This window comes from Mirounga leonina, unplaced genomic scaffold (assembly GCF_011800145.1).
Source record: "Mirounga leonina isolate KUSES-001 unplaced genomic scaffold, KU_Mleo_1.0 Mir_507, whole genome shotgun sequence".
Classification (NCBI taxonomy): Eukaryota; Metazoa; Chordata; class Mammalia; order Carnivora; family Phocidae; genus Mirounga; species Mirounga leonina.
The window spans coordinates 2,801,074-2,824,199 of record NW_023270789.1 but is presented as its reverse complement, the minus strand read 5'-3'; the positions used below and the strand labels follow the sequence as shown (position 1 = coordinate 2,824,199).

The following is a 23,126-nucleotide window of genomic DNA, read 5'->3' as shown; positions in this document are numbered from 1 at the left end:
GACATTTTCTCAGGCACCTGAGAAGCCTCTTGGATTTTATGTATTTTTCTGCCTGGAGGATAAAGTTAGGGTGGGGAGGGAGAGGGAGAAGGAACAAACAAACAGCGTTCACCCGTCACCCACAGAAATTCCATACACAGGCCTTGTCATCACGGGGGTTTGGATTTTGCTTGGGTGGAGACTCTCCAGCCCTGGTGTCCACGGGTAGAGACAGTCATTTGTTTTCTTCTAAGATAATCCTCCTCATTGGGGAGGTAAATGAACTTTGAAATTAAGACTAGCTTCCTCTAATATCCAGGCAGTGAGACATTTGTGGAAAAATGTTAAGGCCTGGACTTTTGACTATAAAATGCTTATTATGCCAAATGGCAAGATCCAAGTTGTTAATTTATTTAGCACTTTCCTTTGACTGTGAGTATGCTGGGACTGAGTGAGCAGTGAAAGGAAAGCCCTTGCTTTGCCCTTAAAGAATCTTCCATCTAGCAGGGGAGATGAGACTCATCTGCTCACAGTAGGCAGGGAATGAGCTCCTGGGAGATGATGTAAGGAGCTGAGTATACATGACAATGAACCACCATGGAGGGTGCACTCCGTGCCAGGTACCAAATTCCAGACATTATTTCATTTGATCCTCACAACTGTTTGAGGGATCTCTATTATTATCACCATTTAAAAAACAAGTTTTTAATTTTGGAATAATTTTAGATTTACAGAAACACTGCCAAGATAACACAGAGAGTTTTTGTATACACCTCACCATTTTCCCTAATGTTAACATCTTAAACAACCATGGTACATTTGTCAAAACTGAGAAACCACCTTTGGTATATAACTATTAACTCATCTCCAGACTTTATTTGTATTTTACCAATTTTTCCACCAATGTCCTTTTTCTTCCCAGGATCCCATATTGCATTTAGTTGGCTTGTCCTCTTAGGTTCCTCTGGTCTATGTCAGTTTCGCAGTCTTCCCATGTTTTTCATGATCTTGACAGTTTGAGTGGTCCAGGTCAGGTATTTTGTAGGGTGCCCCTCTATTGGAATTTGTCTGGGGTTTTTCTCATGATTAGATTGAAGCTATGCGTTTTGGTGAGGAAGGCCATAGAAGGAAAAGTGCCCTTCTCATCGTATCACATCAGAATGCATACTATTGACATGACTTATCATTGATGATGTTAACTTTGATCACCTTGCTGAGGCAGTGTTTGCCAGGTTTCTCTGGAAGTTGGACTTCACTAAGAAAAACACACCCTGAGTGTGGTCAAGGAGAAAGGAGGAAGTACTAAGCTCCACCTGCTGGAGTGGGGAGATCTAAATACATTATTTGGAATTCTTCTGTAAGGAAGATTTGTGTCATCTCCCTCATATTTATGGAAGTATGGATTCATGTGTATTTATTTTATACTTGGAGTTTTCATTTACTACTATGCTGTTTGTTTTGTTGCTCAGATTGTTCCAGCTTTGTCATTGGAAGCCCTTTCAGTTGGCTCCAGGGTCCCTTTGACATGACCCTATTAATCCCCATTTTAAGATGAAGAAACTGAGGCTCAGTGAGTTTGCCTTGCCCAGGCCCCAGTACTTGCCCAGGTCTGGCTCTAGATCACCAATAGAAACACATATTATAAAGTGTCCAAGGAAGGCCTGTGCAGACTAGTGTAGGCCAGGAGGCCTCAGGATACTTTCTGCCTATTTTGTAAGGCCTTTCTCAAATGCCAAATTCTCCATGGGGGCTCTCCTATCCCTTCCCTCCCTGTGCATTTGGATGTGATCCTTCTCTCCCTCTGCATCCCCAAATCATTCTATATTTATCTTAAAACATTGATAGACTTTATCGATTATGATAGGTATTTATCTATTTTCTTATCTCCACCCCAGCCCTCAACTCTATAAGCTGTGTCCTGTGAGCTCTGCAAGAGGAGGGACCATCATCTAGTTTTCTTAATCATCCTTTTACTCCTCACAGTACCTCTGAGTTTCTTATACATAAATTCATCAAGCTGAGTTGATAAGGAAGGGTGGGATTTCACTGGGGGAGGATTAGTGTTTATAGAACATTATTGTTTTTGGTTAGTTCCTTTTGAACTTCTCCTAAAATAGGTTCCACTGCCATGAGTCTCTGGAGACTGATTTCAGACTTAGGCTAGAGCCTACTTAGCACAGAAAAATCTCAGGCCAGATCATAGGTTTCTCTTACTAGCAACAACAAAGGCTACCATAAAAGAGACCACATTTATTTTGGCAAACTATTTCAGGGAATATACCTGAAAATCCAGAGAAGAGTAGAGTCCAGAACAGAAGACTTTAAGACCTAATCTTATAGGGGGGCTATTTTTGGAGTTGGTGCAGGTCTTGGACAGCAAGGATGACTGGTGGCAGGATGGTCTTTGTCTTACTGGTCACTCATGAGCATAAATTATTTCAGCAGCATCCGTGGTTCTTAGCCCCAAATACCTTTGGGCGCTCTCTTTCCCCCTTGCCAAAAGTAACTCACCTCCAGTTTTATACTCAAGGTTGGCATTCCCCTTGCCTTTGGAAGTGATGATGTAACATTTGTAGGTGCCAGCATCTGTGAGTTGCACGTTTTTCAGCCTCAGAGAGGCATTGCCACCTATCACTTGATCAGCAAACACTGCTGTCCGGCCTCTGAACATTTCATCTTGGTCTGACAGGTCGTCTTTGCCTTCTTTGAACTCATGTACCAAGCCTATAACACCTTCCTTCAGCCACTGTATCACGATATCAGAAAGCTTGATGTCAGGTTCAAAAGTGCAGCTTAGGATTCCATCCTCCCCGATGTTTCCAGCTGAGGTCAGAGTAGTGACTGTAATGGAGTGTCTCCCTGCAATTCAGGAAGCAAGGGTCAATGCCCAGGGAAGTTGTCGAATGTCTACAACCAAACCCTTCATTACCAAAGCCAAAACAGAGACTTCTGTAATAAACTAGAAATATAGAAGAACAGGAGAGGCATAAAAAAAAAAAAAGGAGACATAAGAATAGAAAGAACAGGAAGACAGTAGTCTTGAGTCTACAGCAGATCTGCTCCTTGAGAATAGGCAACCAAACCCTTGAGAGGCACCAAGAAGAGAACATACTGATCTTGGAGATTGAAGATGAGAATTCAAGTCCTAGCTTTGTCACTTGATAGCTGTGTGACCTTGGATAAGTCATGTAACCTCTCTGGGTCTCAGAAAAATTGAGGTAATATCTGTCTTACCTACCTTAAAGGGTTCTTGTGAGGATCAAATCAAATGGATGTGAACTTGATTTGCAAACTGTAATTACATACATAAGGTATTGTTATTCTTAGTTAACCAGAAGTGAAACCTCATGTTAACTAAATGTGGCTAGCAAATTGGAAGAATGCTAAGTTCTAGAGTGCTGTTACTTATATCTCCATTTGAATGATAAAGAAACCAAAGCAGAGAAGAGATAAGTGCCTTGGTCAAGGTTATAGTGCAAGCAATGGTAAAATGAAGAATGGTACTTAATTAAATTAATTTTTTGGCTTAAGTTAGAAGCCATCCCCTCCTCTCCAAACATATCACCAGTAGAAATATTAATTATGATGTCAGCCGTGTCCACGGCCTCTCCCCCACTTGCCCACTGGATGGCCTGGGCAGTCTGTGAAGGATTAGCCAACTGTTCTTTCCTCACTGGAGGCTGCTGGCTGGGGATGCCTATAGGGGTGATTTAATTAACCGAATCTTCTTGAGAGGCTCCTTCTGTGATTGGATGTGAAGTGAAGGAGAGGAGGGGTATTTGAGCCCAAGAGGAGAATGGAGCAGTTAGAAAGAAGTGTGAGGGAGAGAACATGAAAGAGAAAGATGAAGAGAGTCCTCCATCCCTAGAGCTGTCTTAGATCCTGAGGGTTTTCAAGCCTAGTTCCTGTCCCAATCTCGGAATATCCTTTACACAGACACTTTATATTAAAACAGTCTGCACAAACCTCTCTTTCTTACAACCCAAAAAGTCCAAATTGACGAGTCCTGAGCACTTCTCAGCTGTACTTCTTAGCTTCCTTATTGCTATTCCTGCCTCTGATCTTTGTCTCCGTCCAATCTATTTTGTAAAATTGCATTAATCTTATAGGTAGACCTTAAAATACAATCTGGACATGTCAGTTTTATAATCACTAATCTTCCATGGTTCCCAAGGGCTGTGGACTAAAATTCAGACACGACTAGCATGGCCTTCAAAGCTAAATGCTACATGGCGCGAATACTGCATGGAACATAGTGAATGCCCCCTAGACATTAGCTCTTATTGCTACCTTTCCGGCCTCATTTCCTACCACGTCCTTTCATAGTCTCTACTGTTTATGTATATCAAGTGATTTATTGATTTTCTGCTTTCACTGGAAAGATACATAAGCAAAGTGTACATGCTATTTTTCAGATTTCAGAGATAAACATGAACACAAGGATATCTTGACATTTCACCTCTTCTAGCCCCTTAGGGATTGGAACTAATTGGCTCCTAGGCCTTTGGAAAGTAGGTAAAGGTAATGGATGAGGGACAGAGCTGGAGAAGCTAAGCCAGATGGATTTATATTAGAAAGAACAAAGAGTTACTGATGGGAGAAAAATTATAGGTTAAAAAAGAGGCAGAGGAAAGAAAACCTGTACATGGGCTGGCTTGGGAGGATGTTTTGGGGGCTTTAGAGTGTGAGAGAGGAGAGACTTGGGAGCAGCTGCTATGCATGGTGGAGAGATTTGGGAGAGAATTATATGCGAGATTTGGGAGAGAAATGATAAAAGAGGATAGTATGATGTTTTGCTGTGTAATATGAATGCAGCACACCCCATCCCCTGCCTTGGCATTTTCTTGAACATGCGTTAAAGATTTAATTTGCTTTTCAATTATTTTTACTTGACAGACTAATATCCAAGACATTCCAGGTTATACATGCTGGTTATACAATTATACTACGCATCTTCACACCCCCGTTCATCTTGCACCTAAAATTTGTAGTTCTCTCCTCTCCTTTAGCACCAGTTAGCCAAATTCTACCTATATTCAAGGCTGTTCAGATGGCAGCCCTTGCATGAAACCCTCTTTTGATCTGCCAAGACAAAATTAATAGATTCTCTACTCTCCCATAACACTTTCCCTTGCCTTTATTATAGCAGCTGTCTCCTTCTACCTTGTGTCTAGTCTGGCCCTGGCACAAATTTGTAAGCTTTTCAAGGACAGAAACTGTCTTAATGATTTTTGTAAGTCCTATGAGGCTACAATGGTTCATTGTATTTGTCGATTTGACTGGGCCATGGGATGCCTTGGTGATATTTGGTCAAACATTCCGAGGTATCTGTGAGGATGTGTCTGGATAAGATTAACATGTGAATCAGGAGACTGAGTAAAGCAGATCACTCTCCTTAAAATGGGGGGGGGGGGATCATCCAATCAGTGGAAGACCTGAATAGAACAAAAAGAGGGAGTAAGAGGGAGCTCCTACCACCTGACTGCTTTCAGCTGGGGCATTAGTCTTTTCCTGCCTTTGGACTAGAACTGAAACACTGTCTTCTTGGATCTTGAGCCTGCCAGCTTGGGGACTGGAACTACACCCTTAACATTCCTGGTTCTCAAGCCTTTGGGCTCAGATTGGAACTAAACCATCTGGGTCTCCAGCTTGCTGACAACAGATCTTGGGATTCTCAGCCTCCATAATCATGTGAGCCAATTCTTTCTAAATCTCTCTCTGTCTCTCTCTCATCACACACACACACACACACACACACACTCATGCAAAACCCTGTTGGTTCTGTTTCTCTGGATAACCCCGACTAATACAAATTTTGGTACTGAGAAGGGGGTTGCTGCTGTAATAGATACCTAAGCATGTGGAAGAAGCTTTGGTACTGGGTAATGGGTAGGGGCTGGAAAAGTTTTAAGGGGCATACTAGAGATAGGGATGTTAAGGGTGATTCTGGTGAGGTCACCGGTGGAAATGAGGAACATGTTATTGGGAACTGGAGGAAAGGCCATTCTGTTATAAAGTGGCAAAGAACTTGGCTGAACTATGTTCTAGTATTTTGTGGAAGGTTGAATTTACAAGTGATGGAATTAGATATTTAGCTGAGGAGATGTCTAGCAAAGGTTGGAAGGAGTATCTTGGTTACTCCTGACTGCTTATAGTAAAGTGTGGGAAAGGAGAGAGATGAATTGAAGAAGGAATTGTTAAGTAAAAAAGAACCTGGGATGCCTGGGTGGCTCAGTCAGTTAAGCAGCTGACTCTTGGTTTTGCCTCAGGTCATGATCTTAGCGTCCTGGGATCGAGCCCTGTGTCAGGCTCTGGGCTCAGAGGGGAGTCTGCTAGAGGATTTCTCTCCCTCTCCCTTTGCTTCTCCCCCACACCCTGCTCTCTCTCTCTAAATAAGTAAGTAAGTAAATAAATAAATCTTAAAAAAAAAAAAGAACCATAACATGAAGATTTGGGAAATTCTCAGCCTATCCGTATTGCCAAAAATGAGAAATCTGTTCCGAAGAGAACACTCAGGGTATGGCTGTACAGCCATTTGACAAGGAGATCATAGGTGCTTCTCCTGGGCTTAAGCAGCCACCTCAGCAGAAGCCAGGAATAGAGATGGGGATTGTACCAGCAGCAACACCACCAGCAGGGGACAGAAAAACTAAAGGGGTTAGAACAAATGAGACAAAATGAAGGAAGGCTGTCAGATTTCCTAGATCCTGCAGGACAGGACAATAGAGCTATTCAGACATAAATGCGTGCTATTCCTCCAGAAAAGGGAAGAATAACCCTGAAGGTGATTCAGAGATCATCAGGGCTCCTTGAAACCTTCTTGGTTTCAAAGGATGGGGGCCACCGCCTCTGTTCAACAGGCCAGACAGAGGGTCACTGATGGTAGCCTTAGAGATGGGGCTACCTGAAGCCTGGGGAGGACTTTCCAGCCTCCAGAAATGTGAGAAAATAAATTTCTGTGTTTTTAGCCACCCAGTCTATGATATTTTGTTATGGCAGCCTGAGCAAAGTAAGACAAGTGCCTAGTGCTACATTTCTACAAAGAAAAATAGTATTTGTTGAGTGAATGAATAAATGAATGAATGAATGGAGAGCAGTAGAAATCAAAGCACTATTTGAGATAACGGTTCTATCCAAAATGATTGTGGGAGTAAGGAACATTCGGTGGGATTATCCCACCTAAATTTCGGGGAAACGTGAGCCAGTGAAAAAGAAGGCAATGAAAATACAGAGAGTCCCAATAAAATCATGGAGCAAGTGTAACTGTGTTAGAGTAAGAATAAGTTTGGTTGTAGTTTATAAAGTGCCATTAAAGTTGAATTGAAAAATTACTTTTCAGAAAAAATACATGATTGACACAGTTTATGGGGGGAATGAAATGGTAATGACATATCTTAGTTTGGTAATTTTGCTACTGAATTAATTTTAATGTGTTGGCCCTGAGCCCAAAGGTAGAGAATTTACTGAAATATCTCTTAGAGAACTTAATGACTGAAAGTAGGCAAGTGTGGAGTGCCCCAGGGACCTGCTGCAGACTCTAGCCCATTTAAGGTTGCATTAAAGATGTGGCAGATGGAAGGATATAATGTCTATTAAATCCTCCCCTCCTTTATCAAATCGAAAGGAGGAATAAAAGCCAGTGAGAACTGAGAAAACCAGGAGGACCTCACTGTTGCTTTGCACCCAGAAAGCAATCAATAAATGCTTGTTAGGTGAATAAATGATGATCAAAACTGATTAAATGAAATGTAATTAGCAAGCAACAGCATATAGAATTGCTTCTCAAAAAAAAAAAAGATATCTGTATTCAAACTTGCAAACAAATATTGGCTCAAAGAGCTATGTTCTAGGAAACACAATCTGGCCTGGTAGGATTCTCCAGACCTCTTAACCACCAGTGGCTCTTGTGTGGTGAGCCATAGGGCAAAGGGCTCTAGGAGGGGTGCCTGGGTGGCTCAGTCATTAAGCGTCTGCCTTCGGCTTAGGTCATGGTCCCAGGGTCCTGGGATCGAGCCCCGCATTGGGCTCCCCACTCGGCGGGAAGCCTGCTTCTCCCTCTCCCACTCCCCCTGCTTGTGTTGCCTCTCTCGCTGTGTCTCTCTCTGTCAAATAAAGAAATAAAATCTTAAAAAAAAAAGGCTATAGGAGGTGGGTTCAAGGCAGTTATCTCTTGACAGAATTCTGTTAATTGAAACAGGCACAGATTTGAACTTTAAAGTCGGAAGACCCAGCTACTTACTGAAAATATATTCTCTAGCCCTTGAGGGCTAATTACTATGACAGCTCTGGTTTGCATGGGAAAAGAGGAGCAAGCCAAAATCCAGAGTGTTCTGTTTTCAGAGGGGCTGAGCGACATTCAATTGCCCTGTGCAGTAGGAGCAGAAGTCTCTTGGAAAAGTGAGGTTACAGGTAACCAAAGCAAGAATTCTTCACAGAGATTATTAATCTGGAATGTCCCAGTAGCGCTGGATTTAATCTGGAAAATGAACTTTCTTCTGTAAGATAGAAGTTCCGTAAGACAAGTCCTGTACATTCCAGCAGCCTAGAGAACATACTGGAGGCATTCAGCAGTGGCCACTGAGCACCTGCTGGAGCCCAGGCGTCTAGTTAGACACCATAGCACAAGGCTTAACGGTGGTAACACATAGGCTTAAGCCGGCTCCAATATGAGTGCCATTTGTGCCCGAGAAGAGAGCAGGTTTGGGGGTAATCGTTGCTTCCGTGAGAAGAAATTAGGAAGGATGCTGGGCCGGGCTCGAGGAAGGAACAATGTGGGAAGCAGCTGGTGTTTGAGAACAGGTGTCAGGTGGTCTGGGTTCGAGTTTCAGCGGTATCACTTCCTGGATATGTAACTTCGGGCACGTTTTCTAACTGCTTTATTTCATCATTTTTTTCATCTATAAAATGAAGATGTTAATGATAGTTAGAGGCTCCCTCAGCTGGTCCCTGAAAGGCCTAAATGATACAACACAGGTAAAGAGCTTAACACAGTATCTGACTTGCCACGTATTAGCGGTCTTAATGGTATCGATGACCATTATTAACTAGAATCATTTGGAAAGATTGCAGATCAGAGCAGCAGGCAGAGAGGAACGCTTTATTAAGTGCTTCAGTTAGAGTGACTCGTTCTAAGCCTGGTAAGAACCAGGAGAGGTAAGAATTACCATGATACCCATTTTATAAATGAGGATAAAGAGGCTCCGTGGGAGCAAAGCGCTGCCTACAGCCCTGTATCTAGCAAGTCGCGGAGCCAGTACTGAACACGGTCTTGTCTGGAACTAAGCCTGTCCTCTTTCTACCACGTTCTGCTGGTATGCATGGGCAGATTGAGATACGTAGAGACTGGTATCCCCACCTTACGTAAAAACGAAAACAACTGAAAACCATAAAACCAAAGTACGAAAGGCCAACAGCTATTTCTCAGATGATTACAATTAAAAAAAAAAAATCTCTCGCTCTTCCAACAATCTGTTCAGTCTTCTGTTTTGGTTCCATAAGCACATGCCTGGTTGGCTTATCCAGCGTCCAAAGATGCAGCATCTATTCTGAGGCAGTGTCCTGAGGCCTCCTGCCCTGGCCTCTCTAACTTCAAAGGAAGTCGGCCCTGGTGTGGCCAGGAAATTGTGCAAGTTTTAGGAAGTGCTATATAAATGCATTAATAATCACAAATGATTATTAATGGCAATATAAATAGCGGTGGCAGCCATTTTCTATGCTCACGTGCCAGGTCCTTCACAAACACTTTTCTCATTTAATTCCCACAACGGCTCTGACTCTTTTACCAGCGAGGAAACTATTTCTGGAAAGTTAAGTTATGTCCCAAAGGACATACAGTTAGTGTCAGACCTGAGATTAGAAGGTCTCTGTCTGATTCCTAAACTCTTCCCTTACACGGAGCCGTTTGAGGTCATGCGGTGAGTGAGTGATAGCACAAGGACTGGGCTAAATAGGGTCAGGGCTCTTTCCACATATCTCCCCCCTTCTCGAAGGGTCATCCACAAACGCTGTCCTATAAGCAGGGGTTAATGGGATCCTCTCAAACAGTCCACCTCAAATGCATTTTGTGTTTTATGGCATCCCTATTTTGTACTTATAAGGAGTAGGATGGCTATGAGAAAGTGACATATATGGCCTGAGGAGAGTTTCAAAGACATTGAATTTTTTTCTGTATTTAGGAATATCTCTATGTCTTTAAAAGCTGTGGTCTCAGGAATAATGCCTATCAGAAAATAGTGCAAATCAGAAAACATCCTTCTCTGCCACAATTCTGTATGAATGTTATTATCAGCACAGGGTAGCAGGGAGGAGTGTGCATTCTGGAAGCAAATTACCAGGGCTTGGAACTACTGTCCCACCTGCTAGATGTGTGCAACCTTGGGTGAGTACTTATCAGGATGTAGTAATAATGCTTATCTCCTATTTGTTGTGAGTTAAATCAGATAATGTATGCCGAGTTATTTAATACAGTGAAGTACACATACGAAGGATTCAAAAGATACCATCATCATCACTTACATAATGCCATTTCCTTAATTTCACTGCCTTAGTATTAAGCCAGCTAACATTTTATTGAATTTATCTAAAGTGTGATAATATGATGCTCTCAGGTAAGGGTTATGGTCTTTTTAATAAAAGCAAATGAGAAAAATCCAACTAAAGAGTGTTAAATTAATAAACAACCCATTTTATCCAGAACAACCAGCTCTTACCCCCATGAAATAGGAAGGAGGCGGAAAACCTCTTCATTGGTGGTAGGCTTTTAATATTATTGGTGGAATATTGCTGAACTGAATAGACTAGCTTTTATCTATGTATCTGCCTCTCCAAGCATCCCTTCACTTGTCCATTCAAAAACCACTTAGGGAGTACCCTCTTCCGGGAATTGAGCTAAGTACCTGAGGTCACCGTAGTTACTCAACAGGAAAAAGTGTGAGTGGCAAAGTGTTGACTTTCCCAGGGAAGCTGGGACAATATGAACATTCTTGCTCGGGTAGTCAAAGCCCCTGACAAGCAAGACATAATTCCAGAGGGGCTCCGATGCCAAGCCATTTAGCCCTATGCCCAAAAAGCTTAGTCACTAAGATTTAGAGTGAAGGACAGGCACTAGGGTTTTAATTCAAGGTAGTATATAAGATCCAGAATAGGGTAAATTATAACTAAGGAAGGATTAATTAAGCATTAGTGAGGAAGGCACCGAAATGTATGCACTTATATCTTTAAAAGTTAGCCCAAATATTTGCTTTATTAATATTTTATTTCCAAAAAAATATATACACATGTTTTATAATATATATTTGTCCTATGTGTGTACATATAGGAGTTATTAAAGTATAACATACATACATAAAAATGTACACATCGTAACTGTGCAGTTTGAAGAATTACCGCAATTTCATCCCACGTAATTACCACCCACACCAAGAACTAGGACTTTATTATCCCTCACAAGTCCCCTCATGCTCCTAATGGCTACCCCCTCCCTCTGCCCCTGCCTTTCTAATAGCAGAGATTCATTTGCCTGTTTTTGAACTATATATACATGGAATTATACAGAATGTACTATTTTGTGTCTGGCTCTGTCACTCTCCATTATGTTTCTCATATGGACATGTACTGACTCTCCTCAGTCACTAGGAAATAGAAATTAAAGCCACAACAAGATTCCACAATATCGAGTGTTGGTGAGGACATGGAGCACCGGATCTCTCATACACCTCTGGTGAAGAGTAAATTGGTAAATCATTTTGGAAAACTGAATGACAATATCTACTAAAAGCTATTTATTGCCTTCTTTGACATATTCTTTTCCAAAGTGCTTAGTTTTAAGATTTTAGAAAAAAGAATTAAAAGACAGCAAACAAAGCAGAAAGAGGGACGTTAAAAAAGATAAAAGCCAAAATTAATAGGAAAACAATCAGAGAAAGTAAAAAACGTAAACCTGGTTCTTTCAAAACCACTGTTGACCTCATAAACCTGCTTTTTAAGAGGAGACGGAGACACACACACACACACACACACACAGTGCCCAAGATTAGGAATAGGTAAAGAGATAACATAAGAAAGAAAATGAATTATAAAGGGATCTTAGCATGAAACAGGCAAGTACATTCAGAAACAGATCCATACACATTTAGATACTTGGTTTCTGATAAAAATGGCACCTGATGAGCAGTGGGGGAAGGGCAGTGGTTTTAAAAAATGGCACTAGGTCAACTGGAGAGCCACATGGAACATGTGAATCTTGACCACTATCTTGCACCATACCCAAAATTACTTCTGGATGCTTAATAGATATAAATGTGAAAGGTAAAACAATAAGGCTTCTATAAGATAACCTAGAAAAACATCTTCATGACCTTGGGATAGACAAACACTTCTTAACCAAACAGGTTATGAAAAGCTCCAGTATAACGGAAAAGATGGATTAAATGGACTAGATTGATATTAAGAGCTTCTGCTCATTGAAAGACTTCACTAAGAGAGTGAAAAGCCATAGAGTAGAAGAGATTTTACAATGCATATCACCAAACTGCATCCAAAACATATAAAGAATTCCTACAAATCGGGCGCCTGGGTGGCTCAGTTGGTTAAGCGACTGCCTTCGGCTCAGGTCATAATCCTGGAGTCCCAGGATCAAGTCCTGCATCGGGCTCCCTGCTCAGCAGGGGGTCTGCTTCTCCCTCTGACCCTTCCCCATCTCATGCTCTCTCTATCTCATTCTCTCTGTCTCTCAGATAAATAAATAAAATCTTTTAAAAAAAAAGAATTCCTACAAATCAAAAAGAGAAAGACAGATAATCCCATTGAAAAATGGATGAAAGACAAAATAACTTTTTTTAAAGATTTTATTTTTTTAAGTAATCTCTACACCCAACGTGGGGCTCATCTAAATGATGATATCATTTAGATCAAGAGTCACGTGCTGTACTGACTGAGCCAGCCAGGTGCCCCGAAATACCTATTTTTGATAAAGAAAGGGAGGAAGGGGGCTAATGCGTTTTTGAGGCAAACACATCTACCATGTGTTTTCTTCATTTAGGCCTTGTGACCACGATTTGGTGGCCGCACACCCATGCCAGGGGAGAGGGACAGAGAGAAAAGGCAGCTGGAACTATAAAAACTAAAGCCGCAAAGGGACAGCTTTGGCCGCGGGCTAAGTTAAAATAGAAATGTTGGCTGGAGTCAGGCGGTTTAAGGGAAATGGAGCAAACATGTCTGCCTCAGAGAAGACGGCTGCTGGCCTACCTCACTCAATGTCTTACTTAAGGTGCCTCCACAACAGATGCTTCCAAGACGTGGTCCGCACAGAGGAGGAAAGACAAAACTCTTCCTGCAACTGACAGCTGCACTCAGAGACTCACCCTCCACTGGTCACAACCAGTATTCTCTTTCCCTAAGACCCCGGTGTGCAAAGACCTCGTACGCTTGGACACGTCAGCAGAAGCTTCACCGAGCAGGAATCCTCCAGGCCAACCCCTGGTAGAATGGCTCAGCCATAGCCCTCTCCCTCGGACACCGTTTGGTTCTCTCAACTACCTGGTGACATTATCTCCCGGCCCTATAGCTGAGGAAACCGAGGCCCAGGGGGGTGAAACGACTAAGGTGAAGAGAGCATAGCCAGTAAGCAGAAGAACCAGTGTTCTACTCTGAGATTTTTCTGCACTCTTTCCATTCGGCTCCATGGAGTGGTTGGGCCAGAACGGTGAGGGGTGAGTGGGTCACGGTAACGCGAGAAATCACATACCTGAAATACCAAAACCGATGATAAGGGCAATGGCTCCAGCCAAAATAATGATGATGCTAATAATGCTATGGAGAGATAGAGAAACAGGAAGTTACTCTTCATTTCACTTGACATGCTGCCTGGCGACTGGGTTTCGTGTGTGTCGTTTGTCAGAAGTGCTACTGAAAGCATCTTGACCTCTGTCCGCACCGTAAGCCCTCTCCTAGAAAGAGGTGCCTTAGGCAGGGATCTCAACAATCCCCATCTCCCCGGGTGCTGGGAGAGATGAAAGGAGTGACCCCTTTATCTGACGTCGTGTATCATTTCACTGTCCTATTTCCAGATCGGGAAAGACCCCGTACAAAGATGGTTGGGGCAAAACTGATGACATGTCTGGAGTGCTAAGTGCGACTTGAGGGGGACGGGTCCCATACTCAGCCCACACGGAGCATCAATGCCCATCATTGATCTACCTGTCTTGTCTCCTTCCATAGACTTCACACTACACTAAGGACAACAGTCATGTCTTCGCCTGTACCCACTTGTCCCTAGTTCCCTGAGCCCTGTAGATCCTCAGTGGGAGTTTGTTTTCTCTTATTAAGAAAGTAATACAGGGTGGCACCTGGGTGGCTCAGTTGTTAAGCGTCTGCCTTCGGCTCAGGTCATGATCTCAGGGTCCTGGGATCGAGCCCCACATCGGGCTCCCTGCTCGGCGGGAAGCCTGCTTCTCCCTCTCCCACTCCCCCCTGCTTGTGTTCCCCCTCTCACTGTGTCTCTCTCTGTCAAATAAATAAATCTTTAACAACAACAACAAAAAAGAAAGTAATACAGGGGTGCCTGGGTGGCTCAGTCGGTTAAATGTCTGTCTTCGGCTCAGGTCGTGATCCCAGGGTCCTGGGATCGAGTCCCGCATCGGGCTCCCTGCTCCTCGGGGAGCCTGCTTCTCCCTCTCCCTCTGCCGCTCCCCATGCTGTGCTCTCTCTGTATCAAATAAATAAAATCTTAAAAAAAGTAATACGTATTTCTTACAGAAAGTTTAGAAACTACAAATAAGTTTAAAAAAAGGACAATAAAATAACCTGCAATTCCATCATCCAGACACAACCATGGTTAGCTTCTTGAGATGTATCCCTGCCCTTTTTCAATGAACAGATTAACAAATGACATTGGGGGGAAAAATAAGGAAGTACTGTTTACATTTGCTGAGTGCTAGAATTACTTGGCAGACATGTTGTTCTAGGCACCATTTATGGATGATATCATTTATCTGTTCAATAACTTTACGAGGTAAACACATTTATCATCCGCATTTTACAGATGAGGAAATGACACAGGGAGATTAAGCATCTTCCCTCAGTGCACATTGTTGGTCAGTGGCCGAGCTGGGAATGGCATCTGTCTCTGGAATCTGCACTCGTCTATTCCCCACAGGCTCCTTGAGCGGCACCAGCTTTAGCTGCTGAGAGTGACTCAGGCGGAACAGAAGGCCCAGGTTGGCGCTGGTGTGTTGGCAGAGCGGCTCCTGGGAAGCTGGCCCATCGCTGCCCGCCCTTGTGCACAAGTCGTCAGGCAGGTGTCCTGGGCCACACTCTCTCCCTGCTGGCAATTCACACAGTCCCCACGCCCACACTGATGTTACTCAATAGCAGGACAAAAGAGAGGCGCAGGGAGGCAAAGAATGGTGCCACAGAGAGAACAGGGAAGCGCGGGACGTTTGCCTTTCTGCCCTGAATAGGCTCATTGTACCCAGCTCCCCCTGGCTCAGGGATGGGCCCACCGGAGAGAAACAACAGACGTACAAGAAACCATTTGAGTAAACAGTTTCCCTGGAGGTCAAGCCCTCGTGAGGTGCAGCTGTGGGGGCAGCAATTGAATAAGCCAAATGATGCTTCTAATAATTGGGTATCTGCCATTGATTCTAAGAGGAGACCACATTGGACAACTTCCCCCCTCTCTCTACGCCTCGGGACAGCCTTGGTTCTCACTGCTCTGAGTGTGGGAGAACAGCTACACAATCTCAGCAAGAGGCACGGACTGCTGAGCCAGAGAGCGGACTTGACTTTGGGACCTGGGGTCTCACTTACCTTCAATTACTTCATGTCTCTGAGACTCGGTTTCTTTATCTTTAAAATGGGAATAAGAGTAATTCCTGCTTTACCTGCTCTAAGGGTGTTAGGGACTGTGTCCGCCCCCACCCCCCAAAGTTACATTTTGAAGTCCAAACCCCGAGTCCTTCAGAATGTCCCTTGATTTGGAAATAGGATCTTTGTAGATGTAATTCGTTCGATGAGGTCATACCAGAGTAGGGTGGGCCCCTATTCCAATAGGACTAGTGTCCTTATAAAAAGGGGAAATTTAGCCACAGACATGCACACACACCCAGGAAAACACTACATGAAGATGAATGCAGAGATTATAAGCCAAGGAACATCAAAGATGGAGCACAAACCACCAGGAGCTGGAGGGGAGGCCTGGAGCAGACTCCCCCTCATCCTCTGAAGGAAGTGACCCTGCCGACGCGTGGAGTGCTCATCTCTGGAGCTGTGAGAGAGCACGTTTCTGCTGGTTAGGCCATCCAGTCAGTGGGTCTTTGTTACAGCGGCCCGAACAAACTAATATAAAAGGGTTGTTTTCAGATCAAAGTAGACAGCAGTGGGTGGCATACTCCATAAAGGGCCATTCACATATTGCTTTTTACCATAAAAAAGTTTACCTGCAGCTCTTTGCTGTACTTTTGTTATTAAAAGCTATGACTTGGGGGCTCCTGGGTGGCTCAGTCAGTTAAGCATCTGCCTTCGGCTCAGGTCATGATCCCGGGGTCCTGGAATTGAGCCCCACATCGGGCTCCCTGCTCAGCGGGGAGCCTGCTTCTCCTTCTGCCTCCCACTCTCCCTGCTTGTGCTCTCTCTCTCTCTCTCTGACAGATAAATAAATAAAATCTTAAAAAAAAAAAGCTATGACTTAATCCTGGGGACTAGCCCAACTGGTAATAATAGCAACATTATAGTATTTTTCCCCCCAATGTCATTTGTTAATCTGTTCATTGAAAAAGGGCAGGGATACATCTCAAGAAGCTAACCATGGTTGTGTCTGGATGATGGAATTGCAGGTTATTTTATTGTCCTTTTTTTAAACTTATTTGTAGTTTCTAAACTTTCTGTAAGAAATACGTATTACTTTTTTTAAGATTTTATTTATTTGATACTGAGAGAGCACAGCACGGGGAGCGGCAGAGGGAGAGGGAGAAGCAGGCTCCGGGCTGGTGTCCAATGGTGTCCAATGAGCATTTTCCCCTTTATCAAGTCCTGCTGAGTAGCTCCTTCATTTCTCTCACACCTCTTCATTTCTGTCTTCACTGTCCCCGGTCACCACTGCGTCTCCCCAGCATCTTTCCGGTGCCCTCCTCACAGTTTCCCCTGTTTGCAGTCCGGGATTTCTCTACAGGAGCGGCCGAGGGGAGACAACCCAGTGGCAAGTGGAAGCTGGGGTGATGAGGGGGACAGTGGACATGCTGAGGTCCCGAGCGTGGCTCCCGGACCGAGCCCGCGTGGGTTTGAGCCCCGGCGCCACCGCCTCTAGATGTGTGACTTCAAGTTCCCATTCCTTCTTGTTCAGATTAAATGAGTTACCGCAGCGTTACCACGAGTTCGGTGATTTCTAAAATCACTTCGAATAGCGCCTGGCACCCGGGAAGCTTCAGTAAGTCCTAGCTATTCTGGTTCTTATTTTTCTGCTGCAGTGATGTAACCAACATGCTTCTAAGTTAGAATGTATGTTTCCTTGGTGGTGCCCATGGGAGCCGGTGTGGGGGTGAGCCCCTCGGCTCAGCTACTGAGCTCTTTGTAAGAATGATTACCAGACTGTAATGGAGTCATCATAGTCCTCTGCTTAAAACTTTGAGCACCCTGTTATCTCCCCCATGGGAGATTCACTCTTTGATGTGGCCCACATGGCCTTTCAAAGGGGTACCTTGCCTTCTCCCCAGTCTTTGCCTCTCCGCACATTTCCCCTCGAAGATTACAGACGCCCCCTCCCCCCGGCCACAGGCCCTCCCTTATGCCATCCTCTGCCCTCTCTCAGGCAAAGCAAAGACAACGGAACGGATACCTGGCCGCTCACCGACAGGAAGGGGACGGTGGGGCTTGTGTGTACCCATCAGAGTGGCCGAGCCCAGCTCCGTCACCCGCAGACCCACATGTTCCCCCAATTGTGGAAGCAGAACCCTCCTGGCTATCAGCGATTTCTCTTAGCGGCAATCACCTCGAGGTTTGCTTCGGAGCTGCCGATCCCTTGGGAAATAGCTCACCCTCCAGAGCCTCGGAGAGAGCAGCAGAAACTCTCAGAGCAGCCAAATTACCTAGTTCCTGCCTGCTGCTTATTAATTTTTTAAAAAGTTGAGTGAAATCATCACATAAGGTGTTCTTACATTGCTTTTTGGTTTTTACTTTTCCAGCATAATTTCCGATAACGATGCTGCAGGAAATTTTTAATGCTAAGCTGTCTTTTAACCACTGCATTGGAATTCACAGTGCACATTTGTTAGACACTCCTTACAAAGGGGCCCAGATGAAAACCAATGCTTTTGGAGGATTTGTTCATTTAGGAAACATTTATTATTTCTTGTGTGGAAGATATTGCTGGGAGGACATTGTAGAGATGAAGTGCCTGCCCTCAAGCAGCTTTTCTTTTTTAAAGACTTTATTTATTGGAGAGAGAGAAAGAGAGAGAGACAATGAGCAGGGGGGAGGGGCAGAGGGAGAGGGAGAAGCCGACTCCCCACTGAGCCGAGAACCTGACTTGGGACTCGATCCCAGGACCCTGAGATCATGACCTGAGCCGAAGGCAGACGCTTAACCGACTGAGCCACCCAGGCACCCCCCGCCCCAAGGAGCTTATAGTGTAACTGAGGTAAAACACACACACATGCACGTACAACATACACAGACACACACAAACACACACACACACACTGTAATAACACAAGACACGTGTGGTCAGGGCTTCAGTAAAGAGAGGAACAAAATCTCACAGGAATTCTAGGGAGTAGGGTGTATTTTAAATCTGAGGGAGGGCGCCTAGGTGGCTCAGTTGGTTAAGCAACTGCCTTTAGCTCAGGTCATGATCCTGGAGTCCCGGGATCGAGTCCCGCATCGGGCTCCCTGCTTGGCAGGAAGTCTGCTTCTCCCTCTGACGCTCCCCCCTCTCATGCTCTCTCTGTCTCTATCTCATTCTCTCTCTCAAATAAATAAAAAATCTTTAAAAAAAATAAATAAATCTGAGGGAAACAAGGGGGCACCTGGGTGGCTCAGATGGTTAAATCTGAGAGAAACAGGGAGAATCGAAGTGTATTTCCATGAACAAATTTCAAATAAAGTAAAGAGAAAGGCTTCACTGAGAAATATATTTGGCCAATTCATGCTGCTACATGCTCTCTAAGGCGGAAACCCGAAGAAAAGTGGTATTTCTGTTGCACGGACAGGGTCAGGACCCAAGCATCTTGCGCAGGGCTCTGGGCTGGGAGAAGGGGCTTTCAGGGGCTGCAGGACTCAGAGCCTTGCAGGGGACAGACTTGGATTCTGCCAAACATGTAGTATGGACTACCCGAGGATGGTAGTTCTCTCACATGTCTTTCCTTCTGCTGCCACCGCCTTGAAAGAAATTAGGCATTTCTGGGCGCCTGGGTGGCTCAGTCATTAAGCGTCTGCCTTTGGCTCAGGTCATGATCCCGGGGTCCTGGGATCAAGCCCCGCATCGGGCTCCCTGCTCCGCGGGAAGCCTGCTTCTCCCTCTCCCGCTCCCCCTGCTTGTGTTCCCTCTCTCGCTGTGTCTCTCTCTGTCAAATAAATAAATAAAATCTTTAAAAAAAAAAAAAAGAAATTAGGCATTTCTGTGAAGACATGATATGTGGGTTCCAGAAAAGGCTCACACTGTACCAAATCACACAACACAGGAGCAAGGCTTATGGGGAAAAACAGGGTTAAGGGCAGACCACTCACAACCTAGGTGACTTCGTAATTGATCTACTAACAGAAATACTACTTGGTATGTGGGGAGATAACTCTGACAGCCAAAGCGGGCAGCTCAGTAGGGCCAGAAGCTGCTTCAGGGGCTATTAAAAATGCACAGAAACAATTGAGCAGACACAGACTGAGGGTGCTGTGCGCCAGTGAGTTTTCTGGAAAGATGGGTACATGGGGAGGGGAGCCTAGGACGTGCCTCTTTGGGGAGGGAGCTCCAAGGGCAGGTATTTATTTAAAATTAAAAAAATAAAAGCGCCAAACAAACCTGAAAGCCACACCAAGCCACAAAATTCCCATGTGGCAAGAGGCCACAAGTTCAGAAGGCTCCCCTCATCCCCACCCCTGAATATCAGCTCTAGCTCCGTTTCCAAAAACAAGGGATTTCTGGATCTGCTACGTAGTGTGTAAAGCACTCATTCTGGAAGACATAAGCGCTCTTTGTTTTATCCAAACATTAATGGTTTCTATGTTCTCTAATTTCTGCCTCCTTCCCAAATACTGACAGAACCGAGAGATGCCACATTCCTTAAGATCATCAGCTTACCTCCACTTGAATAAATGATAAATGATTAAGACTCTGAAAAGTAGATTAAGTTAACACACATATGATTAATCTGAATAAATTATACTTTTAAATTAAATATACCAACCAGAATATTTGAGTAAATCAAGTAAATATTTGAATAAATCGAACATATTACTTTGTTCATAAACTAACCAAGCGACTGAGTTTATAAAGAACACTGAAATTGAAGACATTTATTTCAGCCTATCCAAAACATTTCTCTCTTTTTTCCCCCCATCAAAGGTGAAAAGGAATTATTTTTAAATACTATGTGGAACAGAGCATTGGGCTTTAAGGTAAAATTATCTATCTTCTAGATATCGATTAGTACAGGTTTTAAGTTTCTGAGAGGCTTAGATTATTGTCCCCTCAAACACTTTTTCCCCATCTCTACAGTCTCCTGCTTTATCTCTTTATATTGGTAAAATCCAAGGCCGGTATTGATCTAGGGAACTGCGAGCATGAGCATTTGTGAGTGGTAAATGGAAGGTCAGGAAGCAATTGGCAAAGAGGAGACTGCTACGTGAGCTTCAGCAGTGGGTGTGGGGTGGGGGGCGCCCTTCTGGGCAGCCCTGCCCTGTCCACACTGCTCTCATGGTGGTGGACAGCATGGCTTTCTGTTTGGGAAAGACATTTTAGAAAACTGCATGGGAGATACGTGGGTGCTTTTGAGTATCAGGTTGAGGCACCCTGTCTTCCTTTAAGATGCCACTAAGAATCATGACACGGTATTATGGGGGTCCTCCAGAGCACAGGCCCCAGGATTACATCCTACCTGGGCCTCAATGCCACAAAACCAGGGAGACACGACCAGCAAATGGATTGCATCTCGCATGCCAGCTTCTTCTGAATGATCGATAGTAATGGCCTCGGATATTGCGTTGGAGAAGATTGCAAGGCTGCCTCCGGGCTCAGCAGCAGAGAGTACCATTCATGATGAGTGACTTCTGAGTGAGCATGGAGGCCCCGTGAGTGCCATCTCTGGGCTAGCAGCAACACAGGAAAGGGGGCTTTAACTAGCCACTAGCCACCAACTACCAGAGTCTTAGGCTAAGTTTATCCAAGAGTAATGACAGTAAAATGGTGAACACTCGTCTGTGTGCGTTTTTGGCCCGCACTTTAAGAAGAACACTGATGCACGTGTTTGTTTAGGACAGGGTTTCTCCGGCTCAGCCCTATTGACCATCTGGGCCAGATAATTCTTTGCTGCTGGGGGCTGTCCTGTGCATTGTAGGATCTTTAGCAGCATCCCTGGCCTCTCGATGCTGACAGTCGTCCTGCCCTTCTGGGACAACCTAAAATGTCTCCAGACATGTCACTCCGGTTGAGAACCACTGATCTAAGAGAAGTGGGACCAGCAACGGTGTTGTGATTAGAAGACATTGCCTTTGAAGAGGAGTTGAAGGAACTGGGGTCGTTTAATTTAGAGGAGTCGAAATATAGTGACGATCATGTCAGAAATTGAAAGGTGCCATATGGGCCTATTCTCTATCACTCTGGAAGAAACAAAGGCAATAGGTCAAAATTCTAGAGGTGAGATTGAGATTCGGTATACAGAGAAACTTTCCGGCAGAGCTCCCTGGTCCTGGCCTGAGACTGCAGAGTTTCCCGTCACGGGACATGTGCGCACAGAGAGGAGTTGGGAGAGTTTTGAAAGTCCCTTTCAAAAAGTGAAAGGATTCCATAACTCGATGTTCCTCAGGATTTGCTCTGGCCCTTCCCCTGCCTCAGTTGTACATTCTGTCTATGCCTCCTAAAGCCTTTATTAATAACATAACAGTGATAGCTAATACTTCCCGAGTGCATGGCCTCATTTATCTCACTTAATCCCCACAACGACCCTATGAGATGGGTACTATTATCTTTCTTTTTGGTGTTAAGGAACTCATCCAAGGGCTCACCCCTAGATTATTGAATTATAGCAGGATTAGACTTGGGTCTAATACTCCATCACCCATGGCCGTAATTATTACACTGTATGTTATATAAATCCAAAGTTTTCTAAACCCCGGGGTTCAGGTCAGTTCCAGGCTCATGTTTTGTGTCCAGTTGTAACCTCTGGACAGACACCATGCCCTATCTTCCATAGATGGAAGAAGTTCACCTCTCTAGGTGGTATCTTTGGTTTGAGACTCTGGAAGGAAAGCCGAAAGGCGGAGTAGTAACAGGTGGAAAAATGCAGAACGTGAACAGACAGACACCCTTCCCTGAACAATATTTGAGTTTGCAGCAAACCATTCTATTTTATTCTTTGGCCCGCTCTATTTATACCTGCCCCCTGATTGCCCATGAAGCACACACGAGCATTTCATCGGCCTCGTGCCCACTGTTTCCCAGTGATGCAAGCAGAGTGAGACAAAATCAGGATAAGGTTGATTGCTAGTCTTTCCCTAATCATACCTGTGTTTCCCATTCCTCCCTATTCTCACTGCAGAGCAAAGAAAAATGTTTCCAGAAGATGTCTCCAGCCATATAACCGATCCCATTGTGTTTAATAACAGACACACTGCAGACAGTTTATGAACCTCCCATGAAGGGTCTGTAATGTCAGAAAAAGCAGGTAGCCATTGAGCCGTCTGTGTGGGCTCAACTGAAACAGCCTAATTGTAAGTCTTCCAAACCAAAGCCTGGGAGAGATTTCCAGGGGTGCTCACGGCACCTGCAGTGAGGTTGGGTCGCTAATAAGCACATCCTTGTCATGATGGGTGGTGGTTTTTTCGGCTGCTCTTCTCGCATGCATGGCCTCCTTCCCAGTGCGCCAGCCCGGTGCACAGGAGGGCGGGAGCACTGCTCGGTGACAGCCTGGTCACTTCTAGAATGGATGGAACAAAGAGAAGGT

General features: G+C 44.4%; 1 protein-coding gene across 4 annotated transcripts in view; it reads right to left on the bottom strand.

The window, feature by feature from the left end:
* The window catches only part of VTCN1 (V-set domain containing T cell activation inhibitor 1), a 77,227-nt gene that overhangs the window by 31,090 nt on the left and 23,011 nt on the right, over nucleotides 1–23,126 (bottom strand). For 2 of the 4 annotated variants that reach the window (XM_034990200.1, XM_034990201.1), the window contains exons 2-3: nucleotides 13,724–13,788; nucleotides 2,491–2,838 (exon numbers count right to left, since the gene is read on the bottom strand). In XM_034990200.1, the coding sequence (XP_034846091.1) occupies nucleotides 2,491–2,838; nucleotides 13,724–13,788 (413 nt within the window). Of the gene's footprint in view, nucleotides 1–2,490; nucleotides 2,839–13,723; nucleotides 13,789–14,781; nucleotides 14,841–23,126 lie in introns of those variants that run through there. The other 2 variants (XM_034990202.1, XM_034990203.1) reach the window with 2 other exon arrangements.